Source organism: Condylura cristata, unplaced genomic scaffold, assembly GCF_000260355.1.
Source record: "Condylura cristata isolate star-nosed mole 26May11 unplaced genomic scaffold, ConCri1.0 scaffold00030, whole genome shotgun sequence".
NCBI lineage: Eukaryota > Metazoa > Chordata > Mammalia > Eulipotyphla > Talpidae > Condylura > Condylura cristata.
Window position 1 is genome coordinate 7,458,601 of NW_004567131.1, and position 20,968 is coordinate 7,479,568.

Below are 20,968 nucleotides of genomic sequence, written 5' to 3' on the forward strand. Positions count from 1 at the left end.
TATTGGTCTGTCAGATCAAGGACCATGGCGATTTTATATAATAATCTGCTTTTGGGGTTAAAGAAATTTACTGAATTCATTTTCCTGACTGGATGACATCTAATTGTTTAGATACAAAAATAAATGTTAGTTAGGGATACCATTGTAGTACACTGTTTATTGAATGATAGCTTGGTAATCTAACCAGTCATGACTAATACCTTTATTTTTATAAAGATGAAAATAAAGATAACCTTTACATAGTATGAACTGAAGTCAAATAGAAAAAAAAAAAAAGGGAGTTGAAGAGAAAATTAATTGAGCAATCATGACTGGGACTCAGATTTTGAGAGAGAAGCAAGCAATTTTAAGGTTTTTTTCAACTACGTACATGGTTCACAATATGCTGCAAGGATGGAAAACAAAGTTTTCCCTGGCTTCTGGGACATACCTTTATTATTCAGCCTTCTTAGGAAGGTTTCCAGCCTGTCCAGCTTCAAGTCTGACTCTAACTGCATGTCTGGTCTTGCTTCAATATCTAGGCAAAGAGAAGCCATCAGTGAAAGACTATCACTGAGGGTGCTTCTGATTATCGACCTACTGGCATACTGGGTCCCTTGGTGACATACCTTCTGTGGGTTTGGAAACTGGCGTTGTGCCTCTCGTTTTGCTGTATAGAGGGGATGCTACAGGGGTTATGGCTGTAGGGGATGCCAACCCTGTAGAACAAACAAAGGAGCTAATTAGCATTTCAGGATAACTTCTAGAAATCACTGATGGGTCTCCTAATGCAGATTTTACAATTTCTGAAATTTACACACTCACACATAGGCATTCGCAAACATATGCACTTGGCAGGTACCGTGATCATGTAGGACAACCGTAGAGGGAATTTTGTTATTTCTAAAGGACAAACTCTCATTCCAAAATGAACAGTAAAGCCATGTGGGAAAATGCATCAATGACACATATGTGGAATGAGAGCCAACATAAGCAATCAGAATACACTTGAACAAATGGAGTTACGTGTTCTGAAGGGCCTTTGAAGTGGTGGTGGAAAAGAAAGCATATCTGTACCATCTCCCACAGAGGACACTGAGAACACATTAGACCACACTAGCTGGCAGGTGACCCCAACACTAGAGAGTTCCTCCAGGCTGAGGATGCGGCAAGGGTTGTGTGACATTTGGGAACATCCCTCTGAGTGGAGTTCTACTGAGCAATAATAACACACGGAGTACAAGCCTGTTAGAAAACAGCCACAGAAGCCCTCTCTGGTGGCACTGTGGGTTAAAGAGCAACCACCGCTGCTTCAGTGAGAGTTTGATCCTGGGGCCCCAGAGCTGACTCACATGGCACAGACCTCTCCTGACCTGCCCTCGGCTCTCCCTCAACAGTGTACTTAGTCAATCTGCCTGTTCTGCTCCCCATTCTGTCTCTGATGAATCTTCTTACCACCCCTGTGCCTCTGGACTGTACCCCAGTTCTGTATGAATGAATGAATAAACCTTAAAAAAAAAAAAGAAAAGAAAAAAAGCCACAGAAAGATGTGTGAATACAGGAGGGTTGGCTCTATATCATAAATTGCTGGGAACTGAAGATACAGTATTACATATACTTATCAAAAAGCAAAGAGGGGAAACTTTTAAATGACAAGTAGTAAGGACATGTGAAAGGGAAAGAGGAACTTCAGCATAGAGAAGTTAGCTGGTTGGATCAAAAAACCTTAATGAAAAGAAAGATGAATATGTTTTTCCAAATTAAAAGGGACTAGAAAAGGAACTACTTAGTGCATTGACAAGAACAAAAGATGCTGATGTTCTTTGTGTTTGTAATAAACATGAAACCCCAGATGACACTGCCACAGTAAGTATTTCTCAAAGAACAACATCTAGATATTGTAGAAATCCCTGTCACATACAAGGAAAAATGATTGAAAAAAAAGGTTCTGTTCCTTTCCCTTATGTACTAGAGAAGTACATATTATAAAGATCATAAGGGGGGAAAAAGAGAAATGTGCTCTAAAAACTAAATTTTAAGTGAAATTCTAGAAGTACTTCTGAATAGGTACATATCTTAGATAAGGTTAACATGATATCAGAAAAATTGTTTCAATTATGAAATCTGCAAAAGGCTTATAGCAGTAAGAAACTAAATTTTCTTGAAAGATAATACAGAGAATAAACTTTGGTATCACAGGTTGGTCAAGTAAATCATTACCTCTTAAAAAGGTGCTTAACAAATGTGGAAGAGATCACTAGCACAGGGTCCATGAACTCTGAAGCCAGGAAACAAGCCTGACTCGAAGGCGGCCAGGAGACCAGGCCTCCGCATAGTCAGGGTGCCCCCTGCTGCCCATGCGGCAGCAGCATGAGGGATAGATCTTGGTGGTGGGCCCCGGCATGGTCCAGCTAGAGACCATGATGGGGCTCCAGATTTAAATTACCCAGCATTAAAGCAAAACACTCCCACACCTATTTTCAATGACTTCTATAGGTAATATCCAATGTACTAATTTTGGGACATTTTCATTTCTCTTCTTCTAAGGCAAACTTTTCTTACAGGATAAGTCTCGATTACTCACTTTTACATAGAATGTAGGATTATCAAAAAAGGTGGAAGTCCCAATGAGGGTGAGGTAGAATAGCCTTTTCTGGGGTAAGGGAATGAAAATGAGGGCGCAGCTTGTCTCCTGGCAACTTGTTGATCTACACTAACACCTGCTAAACAGACCGGGGCAACCTGATGAGATGAGAAGACTCCAAGGCTGTAGCTGAGGGTATTCTATTCTGCAGCAAGTATAAACTGGATGTCAAATCACTACAAATCAGAAATTGTTTACGACTCAAGTGAAACATATAACCCAGGTGGTAGTAAATACTTAAAATAAGCTATAGATTTTCATTAAATTAAAAGTACAAGAAAATTATTTCCAGAACAAGTGATATAGCACCTGTTAAATAAATATTCCTGCTTTATTTAGAGAAATGTGAATGCAAACTCACCCACTAAGGGGTTGAGCTTCTCTGACAGAGTTCTCCAAACCTCAATCAGAGCAACCCTCTGACTGTGCTATGGATAAAGGAATGGTATTTGGTAGCAAATGCCCACTTACAAATACATTAGAGTTTTAAGATGGAAGGGAACAAAAGAAATCAAAGTAAAAAAATCATTAATATAAAAATCCAGGCTGTAAGTTGAAAGACTTGAGTTCTGGTTTACGAACTCTGCCTCAGTTACTTAATCTATAGAGGTCTGAGGGCCTATGTTTGTTAACATAGGGATGAAGCTCGTGTTAAGATAGTTTAAACATGATCATATAGTTCTCTGACTTGAGGAATAGTCAAGCTCTACATCTTTCTGGGAGATAAACTATCTTCTGCCATCATCTGAAACTTCCAAGATTAGTTAAGAGTAGTCTGTTTCCTCAATTTGTACCGTTCGGAAGTAGAAGCGTTTGTTAGAAAGGATTTTCTACAAGATTTGAGTGAGCCATAATTCAGGGGGTTTCCCTCCTCCTACCAATGTTTAGCAAGAGCCTACTATTGAGTCCCACGATTTGTGAGCAAGACAGCCCCACTTGACAGGTTTTGAGAAAAGATTTAACACTTAGGATCTGATGACACTGTGAGTTAACTGTAAATGAATGTGAAAACTTTTATTGCTAAATCAGGAAACCTGGTTTTAAACAACAGAGATGAAGATACATGCAGCTAGGTGGCAAAGAACCCAAACGTTAACCATTTACGACAAGATAGGGAGCCTAAAAATTCTCTGGTGACTTTCCCGACCATGTGTTATGTCGGCCAATTTTGTAATCTTTGGAGGCAGGTTTCAATTAGTTTCAATAGCTAAGCTGCAGAGAAATGACCATCTGCAGGGAAATCCCACTTCCTTGGAATTGGATACATCTCTCAGTCATCTATTAAAATATATCTGGAACATAGGCTCTGTAAACCAGACAACTCTAGTTTACTGGAAAGAGGCCTAGGAATTACCCCAAAAGAGAGAAAAGACAAAGTCCTTCGTTGAGACTTATTTGGCTTACCTGATTGCCAGATGGAAAGAAAATGGAAACGACACACAAGTGATTATGGGAAACACCTAAGATTTGCTAGCAGATTCACAATTGCTTTGGAAACCTGTGTTAAATTGCCAAAGTGCTAGGTTTGGAAATGTTACTAACTGAATATATGCTCCTCACGTGAAAGATGACATTCTTTTTGAAGAAAGAGTTTTCTGTAAGAACACCTCACAAAATCTACCCTAAAGATGTTCCTACAACTTCAGTAAAATGAAAACAGGCCCCGGGCCTGACTGTTTCAATCAAGCAGTCACATGTCACACCCCTCCCACGGGTGACCTAGTGGCAGTGACGCCCCCCCCCCCCTTACCTTTCTTCACCATCCTGCCAGCCACTGTGAACTGGGTGGAGTCATTGGCTGCTCCTTTGCCCTTCGTTTTCCAGGCTTCTTCTCGCACGGTGATGAGATGCTTCCTCTCCTCAATAGTCATTTGGCTCTCTCGACTTTCTGTCACCCGCTGTTTATAAAATGTGCGAAGGCGAAGAGAGAAAAATGGTAGAGGTGTGAATTTCAACTTATAGAAATGTATGAATTGAAAAGTAGAGGAATACTACATTTGCCACAACTGGTCTGTCTGAACTGCTTTGGATTTTATGTCCAGCTTGTGTTAGAGATCATCATCAGTAAAAATGAAACTTGAAATTGAGACTTTGGTTTTTCTTCCCTTATTTGTTTGGAACACTGAAACACCAAATGATACTTTGAAAATGTAAACAAAGAATATAGACTGTTTTTATAGCATGAACTTTAAAAGGTTTCAAAATTGCTCCATCCTACTTATCTAGTTCAAATGAGTTGATGAGGACGTTTATCCACATATGCTCACCAAAAATATGTTAATCTAGGAAATTTTAGCCACTGAATTTCATAAGGCACATGGCCAGCTATACAGTTGAGGGAATGCATTAGGAGTAAATGTGCTATCAGAAGTCTTTCTAGCATGTTTCTTCCTAGAGTGAGTGTGGTATATGAGCAATTAAGCAACCAGGGCAGCCCATGGAAGCAACTTCTAAGTCATAATCAATGTAACACTGAGGGTGAACTGTGCTATAGTCTCTCTCCATTTATACACATACATACATCGGTAGATATGTATGCACATGTGAATGCCTTATAATGTTTGTACCTAAAACCAACTGTTGACACTCACACAACCTAAAGGGCAGGCACTGTAGGGAGACTTGAGGGATCAAGGCAAGGGGGAGCTCAGGACATGCCCGGGGTAGGGCTCAGGTGAAGGACAAAGAGCAAGGGAAGGCAGGATGGGCAAGGCCCTGTGCTCCTGCTGAGGCTCCATGAGAACAAAGTGTGTAATGCCAGTGGCTGGATGATAAACAAGGTAGTAAGGAATTTGTTTTCCCTCTCTCCTCACACCTTCCCTTCTTTCTCTGCATAAGTGCTCTTTGTGGGGGCAAAGATGAGTGAAACCAGTGAGAATGGTGGGGAAGGGCAGGTGCTGTGGGAGCTGGTGTTGAAGAAGAAAAAGTATCCTCTCCTGAAGAGAAGGTGCTTCCCTTGGCTGTCCACCATAAGGAATTCCCACAAAAGGGGAAGGGTTTGTTCTTTTGCTTTGGCCACAGTGTCTTAGGACTGAGAAAGCTATTGATAGGATATCTGCTCAAACTACAGATGAGCCCTCCCTAAACACTTGTGAGTGTTTCCCCAGCTCTTCTCTCCCATGAGGAATCTTCCCTTGAAAAAAATCAAGGGGATCTTAAGAACTTTCACTGACAAAATGGAAAAGTCCCATGCAGAATGTATCTGGGGGAAGGGAAAGGGGGGGAACTAGGGACTCTTCTTCCACTATCGTCTATCCTGCTATGCAAGCACTTCCCTAAATTGAACAACAGGAAACGACTACTGAATGAAGGAAGAAAGTAGAGATTGGCACAGTTCATCCTCTTAAGGCCTTGGAATGGAGGGTAATGTAGGAAAGGGGTCTTTCTTCCCTTCTAGCAACATATGTGCTTATAAAATTCATGTTATGCCAAACATATGGACTTCTTCACCATCTACTTTATAAATATTAATTTTACAGGATTTTTTTCTAAAACAGTCATTGCTAGAACTAATGTTGAGATCTTTGGTAATCTAAATTAGGTTAAATATTTTCCTGTGAAATAATGACACATCATTAATATTTTTTTAAATACACATTTAACATTTAACCCCCTCTTTACATATACTAAAGCAAAAAAAAAAAAAAAACAACAACAACCAACCAACCAAAACACTTTGGGGTTGTAAACATGTGCTAATACCAGAGTACTTGTATAGTCAATGTTAAAAACCAAAGATTGGTTGCAAAGGATTATATTAAGCAAAATAAGCCAGGAGAAGAAAGATAAATAATGGTTGGTGTCGCTTACGCAAGGAATATAGAGAATCCAAACAAAGGGTAAACATTGAAACCAACCCGACAGCTGACCACAGAGCTGGGCTATCCAGAGGGGGGTGGTGCTAACAGGAGGGGTGCAGAGGCAGAAGGGGGACGATGGGTACTCTGGAGGCGGGAGAGCTATAGTGACCACATGTGAGGGGGGAGGCTATCTTGTCATTTTACTAATAAGGATGTAAAACAATGATACGTCAATTAAAAAAAAAGAATCTAATAAAAAAAGTACATTAAAAAATCTTCTGAAGAGACATGACGTCTCAATGCAATGTTTGATTCTGGCTTGGATTCTAGATGGAGTGAAAGGCTGGAACTACAAAGGATATTACTGGGGGACACTGAATCAACTGGATTATGGACTGTGGATCATGTAAACATCATACCAGCGTTAAATGTCCTCAACCCTGGTCACTGTGTTGTGGTTGTGAAATCTGCTCTGTACTATCGTTTGTATCCTCCCAAGCGCATATGCTGAAACCTAGTCCCTAATGTGATGGCATAAGAGTGAGGCCTTGGGAGGTGATAAGGTCATGAGGCTGGAACTTTCAAGAGTGGAATGAGTGGCCTTCTAACAAAGGTCCCAGAGAGCTCCCTCCCCTGGCCAGGGAGCAGATGCGGGTGAAGAACCAAGAATCACATCTGTTCCAAAGACCACGTCTGCTTATTTGGTATGAGCTGGTAGGTTATTTTTTGGGATCTGAAAACATTAAAAAACTTTCCCTACAAATGAATGGTCTAGTAAACCCAAATAGGAGTAGTCTAGTTTTGAACAATAGGAGGAATCTGTATGTGTATTATGTTTATAAATTTATTTAGTAGAAATGAGGGGAAAGGGAACATTGGCAATGGGGAGAGGTGAGATCAAGAAGAGGAGGTGGAAAGGGAGTGAATTAGAACAATTGGTGGGTCTAGTAAAGGGAATACAATGGTGCCTTGTCTGCTATGACAGCTTTTCTAAAGTTCTACATTTTATCAAACTAAAGTTACCCCAATTAAAAAAAAAAACACTTTACTTTCCCACTCACAATTGGCAAAATGACCCTAATTCCAAATAGCTCCCTGAGTCACATACTCTTATTAAATAAACTATGAGGTTGGCTTGCCAGAAAGACTTCATCCAAATTTAAACACAAGAATAAGTTTTCTTGAAAATGAAGTTTTAGGAGTGAATTTAAATCAAATCAACATGGCTTAAAATATTTTGAAAAAACATATAAGCTGCCAAATTTGCTTCTCCAAAGACCGAGGCATCACTAGCCGAGTGAACTCAGTAACACGCCTCCAAAAACCTGGGTGAGGTCGTGGGGTGCGGTTGATGACTCAGAGAGATGGTATCCCCGAATCAGCAATTTTATTTCTCACAGCACGGCGATTCCCCTAGGGCTCTTGTGAGAATGTGAGCCCTGTCATAATAAAGCCTTTTGGAGTTTCCAGTTTCCGGTAGCTTGCCAGATGTGTTTGAGGAGGTGTAGATGGCAAGGCAGTACATGGGAATTCTCTGTTCTTTGGGCTCAGTTTTGCTGTGAATCTTAAACTGCTGTTAAAAATCATAGTAATCTCTTTTGGGGGTGGACACTGGCTGGCCACATGGGTGTCTAGGCTCTCACAGACTAGAATTTCACAGCAAAGGACCCAAACAGAATGAGGGAAAGGCCATCTCAGGGAGAAGAAATGGGAATTTCCATGTGAAGACACTAATGAAGACAGTGCCGTCCTCCCACCCCAACACCCACTCAGGCAGCACTGTGCAGATTTCCTAATTGAATCCTGTGTGGCTCACTCAACAACATGTTTTGGTCCTAAAGTTAGAAGCAACATAGAGGTAATAAAGTTCCAGATCTGGCGAGGATGCAGAGGAATCAAGTTTCCATAGAAAGGGAGACCAGAAGCTGGGATTCACAGGCAGCTGCACACAGCCACCTTTCTGTGCTATTTTCATAAAAGAAATCTTCCAAGGGAAATTAAAAAAAAAAAAAATCACCGACATTTTTAGCTTTAAAAATGATCAGGTATTATACATCAACAGAGTTCCTCAGACCAGATCAGATGTCCCTTCTGGGGTGGGATTCAGGTGGGTCACAGTGAGGATGGAGGGCCAGGAGGAGGAGCAGTGGTGCTCATGTCAATAGTGCAGCCAGCTCCTGTCTCAGGGGCCTCTTCTTGCTTGACTATTCTCCCCGTGCTTCTCACCCCCACTGCATTCTCCTTACCAGGCCCGGCAAGACTATGTTGTTACTGAACTGGAACTCGGAACACTGCTATATCTCTTGGGCTCCTGATTCAATTTAGGATACAGAGCATGGAGATTAAAGGGAAAAATTTCCTCTTAGACCAATTTCATGACTACGAGGTAGTTAATATGACCAGGTCTACCTGACAGTTTGAAACAAAAATGGGATGTGTGCAACTGACACAAAATGAATCATAGATTAAATACATATTAAAAATATGCACACATACACACAAGCGCACACACCCAGAGTGAAATGCAGGAAAGGAGATGCTCCCCCAAATGTAACAAATTCTTCACTACTTAGAAATTGCAATGAGGCTTAATATCTGTAAGCTTTTCCTCACCTGATTAATAGATACAAAAGACAGGTATTTATGGGCAGCAGGTATAGCAGGAGAATAAGTAGAAGCATATACTGGTTCCTACAGAGCAAAGCAAGAGGATTAGAGGTGAAAAGAGAAGATTTATCAGAGTAGGATGGGGGAGGGGAGAGGAAAAACTATGATTTTTTCTAACAAAATGTTACTTTACTCATTGCAATTCCAGTTGTCCTTTCAAGAGTATTAAATATATCTAAGTGTGTTTGCAGTAATCGAATGAGTTAATGACAAGATTACTGCAATTTATATAAGATAACTTAGTTACGAAGGGGTCATGACACATAAAAAGTATTAACATACAATACAAAAAATCTCCTATAAAGAATTTCAATACATATATTTAAAAAAAATTAAGGAAAAAGGTTAGCTCTTTGTTCTGGATAAAGGTGTATCACACCTTGGGATGAGAATATGAAACAGGGAGGGTGCAAAGGGAACATCAGTGACCAGAACCAACTTGGTGGGAATAAATGGCTAGAATCCAGAGGACACCTAGGTTAGAGTGAGGCTTACCCAAAGCAGATTAGAAATGGCATTATCATCTGTAAATCCTCCTTCTTCCTACAGGTTAAAACAAACAGGAAACATTGCAGACTGTCGGAAGAGCAGGGTCTGTTTAGGGCGTCACAATCATTTTCCAGTGCTCTGTGCTTGGGTTCAGTGAAGCGTGCACATGCTCACACGCTCAGTGGCGCAGTCACCAAGGAAGCTCACCCGTCCGTGGATGACAACCTTTAATTTGGAGGTCAAGCCATCACCTTTCTCTCCCTTCTACCCTTGCTCTTTAAACTGATTTCATTCTCCTGAGTGATTCAGAATTGCAATAACAAAGCCATTCAAACAAGAATTACCTTCCTTGAATTTTCAAGGATTGTTCTGGAGACATCATAGGTCCCAGCTTGATCACTGACCTGACACTACAGATGCACAGCTGGATAGTAAATCCTAACCTGGGACTCAGAGGCAGACATAACACTGGGAGGGCAAACTCCATAAAGGGATTTTATTTCCTGAAAAATGTCTGGTATACTGGATGATGATCTTAACAAAAGGGCAAAGGAGTCACTGTATAAGCCTGAATATCCAATATGTCAAAGTGGGGGTATTTTAAAATAATTACTTGATGAAAATAAATAAATGCAATTTAGTTATAATAAAGGGACTCCTGCCAAAACACTTTTAAAAGAAAATTTGCTGTTTCATTTCCCATGGAATGAGCTACCCTGGAGGAAATTGTCCACAGCCCATGCTCAAGTGCACACATTCCACACAGCGTGGACCAGGCCAAATTTACAGACCAAATGGCTTTAACATTTAGAAAAAATCATATATGCTGCAAAAGCAAAAATACTTACAACAGGTTAACACTACCCCACACTACACCAAGAACAGGAGAAAGAATGAGAAAAGGCGAGAGAGAGAAAGAAAGAAGAGAAAGAACATAAACTATTTGCTGTAGGAAATGAGAGCGTCAACTAGGTAAACGATTATTCTCTTAAGCTCCAAATCATCAATCTTGATTTTGGGGGATAAATTTGGAAAAAGGGAATTGCTTTTAAGTTATATATTCTCTGAGATACTGTTCTTTTAGTAGGGATATAAAAACTCTTCGTTCTCTCCAAGTCTATTGCTGGGCCAAAGGAATATATTTGACCACGTAGGGCCTAAAAATGATGCTGGTTATAGCCCACAATTGTGTTTGATTTGGGGGAAATGCCTTGACAGAAACAAAAACAATTACAGATTTCCAAAGCATCCTTTTTATATTTTTTAAATGTGGTCACTTGACAACCTAAACTTATGTAGCTCACAGTATTTTCTTTTTATAAGTCAGCATGGATTTTCACAGGGACAGTACAAGCGATTTATAGACCTTTCTCTAATTCTTGCCTCCTAGCTTTTTCCCAGGCTGCAAAATCAGGAGACTACACTCATCTCACACAAAAGCTTGAAAAAGCGAAACTGTAAAATGTCTGGTAACTAACATGTGCTGTGTGGTCCAGTCAACAGCTGTGCTCACAGTGACTATAAAACCAGCTCCTTTCCATCTTTGCTAGAAAAGATGGGAAGTCTAGAACTTTCTCCCTGAGCAGTACAGGGTTGGCAGGTCCAGATCCACCACAAGCCACCTCTGAGCAGAGCTAAGGTGTGAAACAGACTGCCGCTTGTGGGAAGAAATATCAGAGGTCATACAAAGAGCCCTGGGCCACAGAACTTGAGATTTCCCAGTGTCTGCTACAAAAGCCTAAAATAGATCAGCTTATTTTAACTTCAAAGAGCTTACTGTCTCAGGCCAGACTGATCTGGGTCACTCAAGGGTAGGCATAGTGAGTTCTCCATTGCTGCAGAATTTTCAGCACCCACTACCCCAGAGACATCGCTTCACACTTGAGTCTGGGCTGCTGGGCACCCAGGGCTCCAGTTACGGGGGTTTCCATCCCAGGAAAGTATAACTGCAGGGATCATCTTGTATCTCTTGTCTTCTAAAAACCTTAGTTAATATTACTGTGCTTAATTTCTATTCAGACATAATTCAGACATAATTTCTATTCATTTTTCTTAGATAGTAGAGAGCACTAGTTCATTACCTTATTTACAAATGATCTATAACACTTTTGTGCTGTTTAGCTTTATTTTAATTTTTACCCGGTCATAAGGAAGATCAATTCCTAAGGTTTCTCTGCTTCCAAAATGACCAAGAGGAAAGTTATATTTGAACCAATAAATTTCACGACCTTTGAAATTGAGCTTGTGGGCAATAGGGGTACATTGAGGGATTCAGTTTCTTTTACTATAGGATCTCATTCTTGAAATCCAAATTTCATACATATGCTTTTAATATTTGATAACAAATGGCTGAGAATATATTTAAGCATTATTTTCAAAAGCACGTCTCAAAAAAACAGAATGAAAATGGCTATTGTAATTTACCTCATGAAAATACAGGAGCATCATCTCGTGCTACCTCAGGTAGCACTATCTGACAGCAGTGTCCTCACAATATCGCCTACGCAGTGCCTTCTAATATGTGTTTCTTAATGGGTAAAAAGGTCATAACTTCTCTCTCCCACCTGCCTAACTTGCTTCTAAATTAGAAGGGGTCCAGGTGATCATCTGAGGGAAGTATATTTTTCTCTTGAGAGACTTCGGAGCTTAGAAGTTGTCTTGCAGACTATCCCCAGGGTCTGCCTTGCTGCCAGTCAGCAAGTATGTGTTGCAGTGGTAGCGTCAAATGGCAGGAAATCTCCATCAATTTTTGGAGTGTTGTTATACCAATAATCTAACTCATCAATGTGATTCCATATGAAGTGCTTGCTAGTATTGATAAGTGTATTACATACTTTTACCTAAACTAGTAACATATTTTGCTGTTATAAAGGGCATACCTCCTTGTGTGAAACATGCTTACAATTACAAAATGAGCCCTCACTGACCACAATTATGTCCTTGTTTTATATACTTAGGTTTTAAATCTTGGCATGAGAAATTCAAGTTCAGATTTCACACGTGGCTTATAAATGGATAGCAGTCAATTAATATTTTTCATTGTAAAGATTTTAATACCATTGTGAAGTCAGACCTGATTTAAGGCTTTAAACCAAAGTACACATGCCAACATTCAGGAACTTGCTTGCTGATGCATTATGTATGCAGTGCTGTTATCAGTTCTACAACATTGCAGTTCATCTTTTCATCAGTGTAAGCAGCTGTGTGACAGAGACTCTATGTACTCTAACAGCGAGAGAGTGCCCCCCCCACATCACATAGTAGTCACTTGTCATGCAGGCTGCCTATGTGATGCATTTCCAAGGTGAGGTTAGTCTGAATATGCTCCCCAAACACGAGGACATACCTTCTTCTTGAGTGACTGTTCCACTTCTTGAGTATGCAGGCTACTGGTGACAGACACTCTGCTAAACTCCTGCTTTCTGCTCAGTCTGTTTTTCCAATCTTCCTCCCCACTCTTCTTCAACAGGGCTAACCTATGGGGAAAACCAGCCAACCCAAAAGAGTTCAGCACAAAACTTACTTGTAACAGAACCATAATTTACGTTAGCTAGTATTCTTTGGAAAACGAAGACTACAATGATCCATTTTAATCTTTTTGGAATTCATTTATTTTGAAGAAAAGTATATGTATAGAAAAGTAATCTAGGAGTCTCTTTTCTATTCTAAGTTGACCCAAAGATTTTAAAGTAGATGAAAAGCAAGGCTGATAACAGATTCATCCTCCTCTTCCTATAAGGATGCCCTTTCTCCCCTTAAGCTCAGAGCACAAAGCTAGCAAAGAAACTGTTCCCAGAAAGCAGCAAGCATTTTTGTTGAGTAGCTTCAAATATGTCTTTCCTAAAAGATTTTGTTTTTTTTACCAATTTTTATTTATTTATGCATATAAGAACTGGGGTGTAGGCCAGAGGTGGGATGTGTGTGAGAGGATTCACCAGAGACAGAGTGGGGAGCAGGACAGGCAGACTGACTGAAACACACTGCTGAGCGGAGCAGTAGGCTGTTCAGGAGAGGTCTGCTGAGCCATGTGGTCCCTGGGTAGGGCTCTAACACATGCCACAGTGGCTGTAGTGGCTGGTGATAGCTTGACAGCACTGAGAATTTAACCCCTGTACCACCAGGGAGTCCCCAAGAAGTAAACTTTTGCTGTAGAAATTTGGCTCTACTTGTTCAGTCCTCTGAAAGTAGCCTAAGGGCTCAGCATATGTAGATCTAGGAGTTGTTGACAAGAGCGGAATGTTTTACAAACAAAGCATATAAAATACCCAATATTGCCTTTTCACCAAATCATAAGAGTAATACATTAAAACCATAATTAAATCATAACTTCTTATAAAAACAAAAATAACTGTCCCCAGAGAAAAATGTCTGACAGTGACCCAATCTGGCCACTTGTAAAAATAACATTTCATGGCAAAAGTTGGACAGTATTTATTTGCAGGAATAGTAGAAATGGGTTTAAAAATTTTAAACTACAAAACATTGATAATCTCTTATCAAACTTTTCAAATATAGGTAAATGATGATCTCTAAGATTCTTTTTCCTGTATTCTAAATTCTCTTATTTTCCTTCAAACGAACTTGATCTTTTCAGTTGACCTTCTCAATGCAGAAACTATTCTCTACAAACCCATTTTTAAAATTATTACCTCAGTTTTCATCAGGGGAAAACTACATACAAAAAAAGAACCTAATTAATTGAGTCTTACCTAACCTACATTATAGTTCAACTAGTACTTGCATATTATAATCTGTGAAAGGTTATTTTGTGAATATGAGATCATTTCTGCTAACTATATTTATAATGAATGAGGAATTCGTGGGCATTTAAGTCACACAAATGCAGGAAAGATAAAAAGCAGAAGGGGGATGGTCATTAAACTCATTTGCGTTGATGGTCAAGTAATTCAAAAAATAGGGTAAAACCCCAGCAGATCTTTTTCCTCCCCACTGAACATGATGGACAGGGTTTTTAATACTTAATTAGTGCATCTCCACAGTGTATTTTTAAGTAGTACATCAGCTCTCATTTGGTGATTATCTCCCTGCAAATAGCTTGGTCTCCTTTCCTTACTTGTCATGTTGGGAGCAAAGCAAGATGCTCTCTGAAGATCCTGCTACTCAGTTCCTGAACTCCATGGACTAGTTGAATTGGAAATGGGATGAAATATATCATACTTAAGGTAAAAGTTTTGTTAAGCAAATAAGAAAACATTTTTTTTTTTGCAGCATTTAAACAATACTCTACATTCATCTCCAAATTCATGCATAATTTATCTATTCATTGAAATTAGGTCATGAAGAAAAGAGAGACAGGAGTTTTCAAATATGGACTTGATATCTCAACCCAACCTTGTCTTTTTCCTCCATATCCTTTCTGCTTTGTGACTGCTAGCAGAAATGACTTCAAATACCCATTCAAAGAAATATGTATTAGGTCATAGTCACCTTTTCTAAAACAGAGCTTCTAAAACCCTTAGAATTTCCTGAGCAATAGCAGCAGCAAAGATGTCTTTTGTTACATTAAATAAAGTGACTTTTGGAAAGCTTCTAAGAATGCCAGTGGGTCTGGGTCACTTAGAGAACCAAGCGTGTGATTTGAGTTGGGACTTTTGTCCCACCCCTTGACCACCAGGGAGAGACAGGAACTAGAGATTGAGCTCAATCTCCAATAATCAGTGCTTTAATCAATCACATTTATGCATTAAAACCAAAAAGGACAAGGTCTGGAGAGATCCTGTGTGGCAATTGGGGAGTGTGATACACTTGGAGAGAACACAGAAGCCTGTGGTCCTTCCCCTATATCTCACTTCCATCTGGCTGTTCCTGAGTTATATCCTTTTATAATAAACCAGTGATATAGTAGGTGAAGTTTTTGGAGTTCTGTGAGCAACTCTACGAATAATGAAAACCTTGGAGGGGGTCACTGGAACTTCTGATCTACAGCTCATCAGTCAGAAGCACAGGTGACAACCTGGACTAGTGATAGGTAACTGAAGAGGGGCAACCTTGGAGAACCGTGCCCTTACCCTGTGGTAAGGTACCCTGGTTACTATCTCCAGGAAGATAATGTCAGAGTTGAACTGTAGGAAACCCAGTTGCTAGTAGAGAACTGGTTGACTGGGAGAGAGGAAGGGATTCTTACATATTGGAAATAGAAATCAATATCTTACAGAGTGGCCTCATTTGGTACAAGGATCCATTTGGCCCTAAGTTCTACAAACTATGATGTTTGACATCATCATGCTAGTTCTAAGCTCCTTTAAATGTTTTCATCTGAATTTTAGACTATATAATGACTAGCATCATTTCTCCAATTATTCTAAGTGAGTCATTTTTATTGTAATAAGAAAAAAGAATAACACAATTAAGTCATTAAAAGACGATTAGTACGTGCTTGCTACAGCAGAGATTTCAAAATGGCTACAAATAAGACCTTCATAAAGCAGACATACCTTTATGCCCCAGTGAAGTGGTACTTTTAATTCATCATCTTATAAGAGAGACATTGATCTCGTTGTTATTCTCCTTGCAAACTGGCCTCAGAACCAGTTCCTTTCTTTTCCCCTTTGACTTAGACTACAATTATTCATTCTGACTACTCATCTTTTTAATCTGATTGGAATCCAAATGATTGGGGAGAATTAAAGAAAAATAAAATTCTTCCTGATGAGTTGGAATTATTAAAAATTATGTGCTATATAGTCTTTGAAGATCATCTCACAAAGCAGCTCCCAAATGTTTGGAGCCATGACAACATCATCTAAATAATCATATGGTTTCCCTGGTGGCTGCTTTAAGGAATGTAAAACTGACTTAGAAGAAACCAAGTTGTGGAATCTGTAATTACTTTATAGTTCACTTTATACTCTGATTTGCACAGCGACCTCCAAGAAACTGGATACTGTTATTGCCCGTCTCAGGGAAAAGGAACAGGAGCATGCCCAGGCCAAGAGTTCCTTTGGCGGAGGTCACCCTGCATGTTAGTGGGGCAGGGAAATGTGTCTCCCAGTGCCTGGCTTGTTTCACTGTATTAGTGTGCTAGCTGACCAGACACATTTTTGCCCTAATGTTTCATGAACAGTAATATTCTGGTTTTCTTATAAAGTTTTTTTCCCCCTTGGATGGCCTTCAAAGAATTCCTCCATTCTAAGAACTCACATCTTGCTTCTGGATGTGTTGGCAAAGTCATCAACAGGGATTTCCAAAGACTACAGAACAACCAAAATAATATGGAAGAAACTGCTTCAACGGAGCCCACATGGCACTTGGACCCAGCCGGAGCCTACACAGTGCAAATGATGGATAACTTAAAATAACATGTACTGAAGTGGCAAAATATGTTTCTTGTCGCTTTAGATGTCCTACTTGATGTTCAACAAGCTGAGGATGCGGAGACTTTTCTTTTCTCCTGCCATCTCTGGACCCTCCTGTCTCAGCAAACTGTGCCTTGGAGAGGACTGACAGTGAATGATGATCCATCTCATGACATAAATTACTGCCTATGCTATTCAAACAACTCTCAGTGCTTTTAACATCTGCCAAATCCAAGTGCTATTTGCAGGGCTGTGATGTTGAAAGCCTGGGCATCTGCTTAGTCTGAGCTTGAGAACCCAGGGACTGGTGCTGTGTTAGCCTATTAACCCCAGGCCTGGCCTGTGGCCACTGTGATGTGTGCATGCCATGCTGCCAGCAAAATGTCTCCCCCTCTCACCACAGCCCACATTTTCCAGCAGGGAAGACTGGCCAGAGGTGGCCGTTCAGTGGCCCTGCTTGAAGAGCCTTGCTTGATTAGAACACGTTCTGCAAGCCCAGGGTGGGCAGGGCTGGGTCAAATATGAGACAGCAAACTGCATGTCTCTAGCCTTATATTTTTTTCTCCTTCCTTTAAAAATGTCCCCTCATTTTCAGAGACTCACAGGCATCACACAGATTTCAGCTTAGGGATGAACAGCACTGGTTAGGACTCATCAGATTCTTGCCTTTGGCTAGTTTTGAGGCTGGAGGCACGAACTCCTATGTCCTTTAATTTTATTTTTTTAGCACATTTTATTGATTTACCATACTATGTGAGTTTCAGGAACGGTTTCACATCTGTATATGTGTACATAGCTCACAGCCTCCACTACAAAGTTCTAGAGTTATCACATTTTCCTCCTCCTCTGGAAACCACTGTATTTTTCACTGAGCCCAAGAATTATTTTAATTCTGTTTTACCAGGTTTTTTTTTTCTTTTTTTTTCTATTTAAATTCTACAAATTTGGTCATTGTGTTTTACTTTCTGGCTTATTTTACCTATCACCTCAATTTCTAGTTATACCATTACAAAAGGCAAGAATTCACCTTTCTTAATGGCTAGTAATATTCCATTGAGTGTAGCACATTTTTCTTTATCCATTAAATAAGGGCAGAGCAAAATAAAAAAATGGAGGTAACATAGGATAGATAGTTCTATCCTTAATTATCACATTAAGCCCAGGGGTGGCTAAAATCTCCCAGACACAAAATAAGAACAGGAGCCTAAAGTCTGTTGGGGAAGCATGGATACAGACTGTGGCTGGATATAGAGCAGAAAGTGTATGGAGGGTCTGGTAGGAACGTAGGGAGACCCCAGCTGGTCTCTATAAGACAATTCTGCAGGCTGGCCAGAGGCATGGGGTAGGTTCTTCAACATTCCAGGAGTTGAACTAAGTCTTTACATCAACTGACCAGAGGGAAAGGCTGTGGTTCTTCTGCCTTTTTAAAATAATCTTTTCCTTCAAATATGAAAGAACAGAAGATACTATTTCAGTAATTGTAGAAGTAAGATTTCGAAAAGGCTGGTGTACTTCTAATGAGGTATGAAAGACTTTATCCCTTAATAACTTAAAAATTATTTGATAATGTTTTTCAAAATAAGTCCCCAAACAGGCACAGTTTAAAACAACTCATTTAGAAAGTTATGAAACTGTGGTTCTATTAATGTGGTGGAAAACGTGAATTGTACTCTAAGTTTCATGCTCCTCATGGTTCAAACTTGACTTTCTTGTCAGAAAAGAAGAATAAAAGCAAAGGAACTTTTAAATAAGTTTCCTTGAGCATCAAATATTTTAAAAGAGGACCATGTTGAGGTTATATTTTTCCATGTCTTGGTTTACATCTACAAAAGGGGACAATACTGCCTCTTTCTAAGATCTCGCTTCTGAACAAATGAGATAGTACAGGCAAACAGCCAGCGCCACACAGGACCCTCTGGTCCTCAGAGGGGAAGACTCAGCATGCCCCAGCTCTGAGTTGGGCAGTGTTGGAAACAGCCTCCGGGGGCAGCTATGCAGAAGGAATGATGAGAAGCGGCAAAGCCCAGCCTCTACCTCAGTCTGAAATGGGAAAATGAAAGCAAATTTGAAACAAGGCACTCCAGGATACATGAATTAAGAAAATGATTGCAGGAAGAGAGCAAAAATCTTTCTACTACTGCTTTCTAGCTAGTTTCTGCCTCTGATCAGTGTCTTTGAGCTAGAATAAGCCAGTTGCTTAACACTACTTTGAACCTGTGACTACCTCACCCCTCACAAGTGCTAGGGGAGGAGCTGGAAACCAGTCCTGGCATAGATTCTGTTCCTACCATGACCCAGAAGGCCACCGGGACTAAATCCTGCCTTTGGTAAGTGAGCTAAGAAAAAGTCTGAATAAGGTTTAAAAGTTATATTTTATTTGTGTCTCCCCTTCTCAACAAACAAGTAAAGCCCAAATAAATATACAGAAAAGCATTTCTGTTTTAAGTAGGTCAAACTTCATTATTTTGTTAGGACAGAGGGAGGGGTCTGTGAAAATTTATCACAGATGGATTGTAGAGATAGGTGATTTTGGTTTTTTTCAGTAATGCACAAATGAAAGCACTACTGAGGAGGAGAGATGACTGGAAATTCTATATTTGACATATTTTTTTACAAATAGAACTCTAGATAAAGTGTCCCTTAACCTTTCTTAAACTTGTATTTTAACAGGCTGTATAGTGGACTATTGAACAAGCATCCTAATTGCAGTCAGCAGCCTTTCAGACTGTGAGCGCCCTGTCTGCTCCTAGCCAGAAGGTGCAAATACACGCACGTGTGCCTGGGAATACTCCTGCAGGCCCCTCCCAGAAGCAGTACAGCCATCCTGAACTCCTCAGACAGGCATGCAAGCAGCTCCCATCTTCAACAGTAAATATTTTACAGCAGGACTAAAGCTGCTTTCAAAAAGACACAGATCAACTAAAACTTACTAAAAATGGGAAAATTAAGATTACATAGTGGATAAATATCCAACTTTATAAAAATTTGTAAGTCCCAATAGACAGACTATAGCCAAAGTTGGGGGATCTCCTTTAAAATCCATGATGAATGGGGTTTTGCCAAGGGAATATTTTCTGATGTACTTCAGACCTGGTGTGCAAGTCACATTTATCATTAATTTACTAAAAAGGCTTCTCTTCCTTCTCACCTAACTGGTTATCAATAGTTGGATCTCTGCAAACACACTCTGCCCCAGGTTTCCACCAGGAGCACATCATGTCAGAAGGAACCACATTGTTTCTCTGATTCAAAACTTCCCTGTGTCCTTTAGCATGTACCTAGAAGCCTTTAACTGTCTCCCCTAGTATATCTAATTTACTGTGAAATTTAAGTAAGACAAAAGAAACTAAGATTTAACAATCTTACTAATTACTCAGTTGAAAAAGGCTCCATCTAGTTAATATTTCATGAATAATATGCTATGAGCTTGCTGTGGAAAACAGAATGAAGAATTTTCATAGAAGCTTGATCAACAGTCTCAGGTGGTTAAATGTGTCCAGAACAATAAGAATGACCAGTGTCTTCCAGAGTAAAACTTTTGAGTAGTGCTGCTACCCAGGAAGAATCCAGGTGGACAGAACCATGGAAAATAAATGGTGGAAATATTTTCAATCACACCAGGAATTTCATGAGACCTTTCTTGCCCAGTCTTCCTATCACTGTTTACATTTTTGCTACTTAATTCAAAGGTGGAGAAAGGGTAACAAGGAAAATACAACCTGAACTATTTAACTCTGAAAATCTTTTCTCTCAATCCTTCATCATTTTGGATGAAATGAGGGAACTGTGTTATTTAATAGGCAGATGTGAGCTTTCACAGCTACCACCTAGAGTAAAATTTGTAAATGCAGTTCAGTCATCCATTTTATTTTTCATAAAATACACAAAACTTAAATTCTAACCCCAAAGATTCACAGCTTAACTATGAATTTATCTGCATTCCTTCTCCGTGTATTTTAAATAGACAGTCACATGCAGTGGGTGCATTCTCTTTGAAACTATGTGTATCTGAAAGGCAAGAAGCCAAGATCTCTGCTCACATCATTGGAAATTTGAAGAATTTAATGTGAAAA

The 20,968-nt window shown here is 39.8% G+C and overlaps 1 protein-coding gene across 5 annotated transcripts in view; it reads right to left on the bottom strand.

Moving 5' to 3' along the window:
- The window catches only part of SVIL (supervillin), a 75,172-nt gene that overhangs the window by 29,968 nt on the left and 24,236 nt on the right, over nt 1-20,968 (bottom strand). For all 5 annotated transcript variants that reach the window (XM_012731337.1, XM_012731335.1, XM_012731336.1 and 2 more), the window contains 4 exons: nt 12,926-13,055; nt 4,374-4,521; nt 609-698; nt 431-517 (listed from right to left, as the gene is read on the bottom strand). In XM_012731337.1, coding sequence (XP_012586791.1) covers nt 431-517; nt 609-698; nt 4,374-4,521; nt 12,926-13,055 — 455 coding nt within the window. The remainder of the gene's footprint in view (nt 1-430; nt 518-608; nt 699-4,373; nt 4,522-12,925; nt 13,056-20,968) is intronic.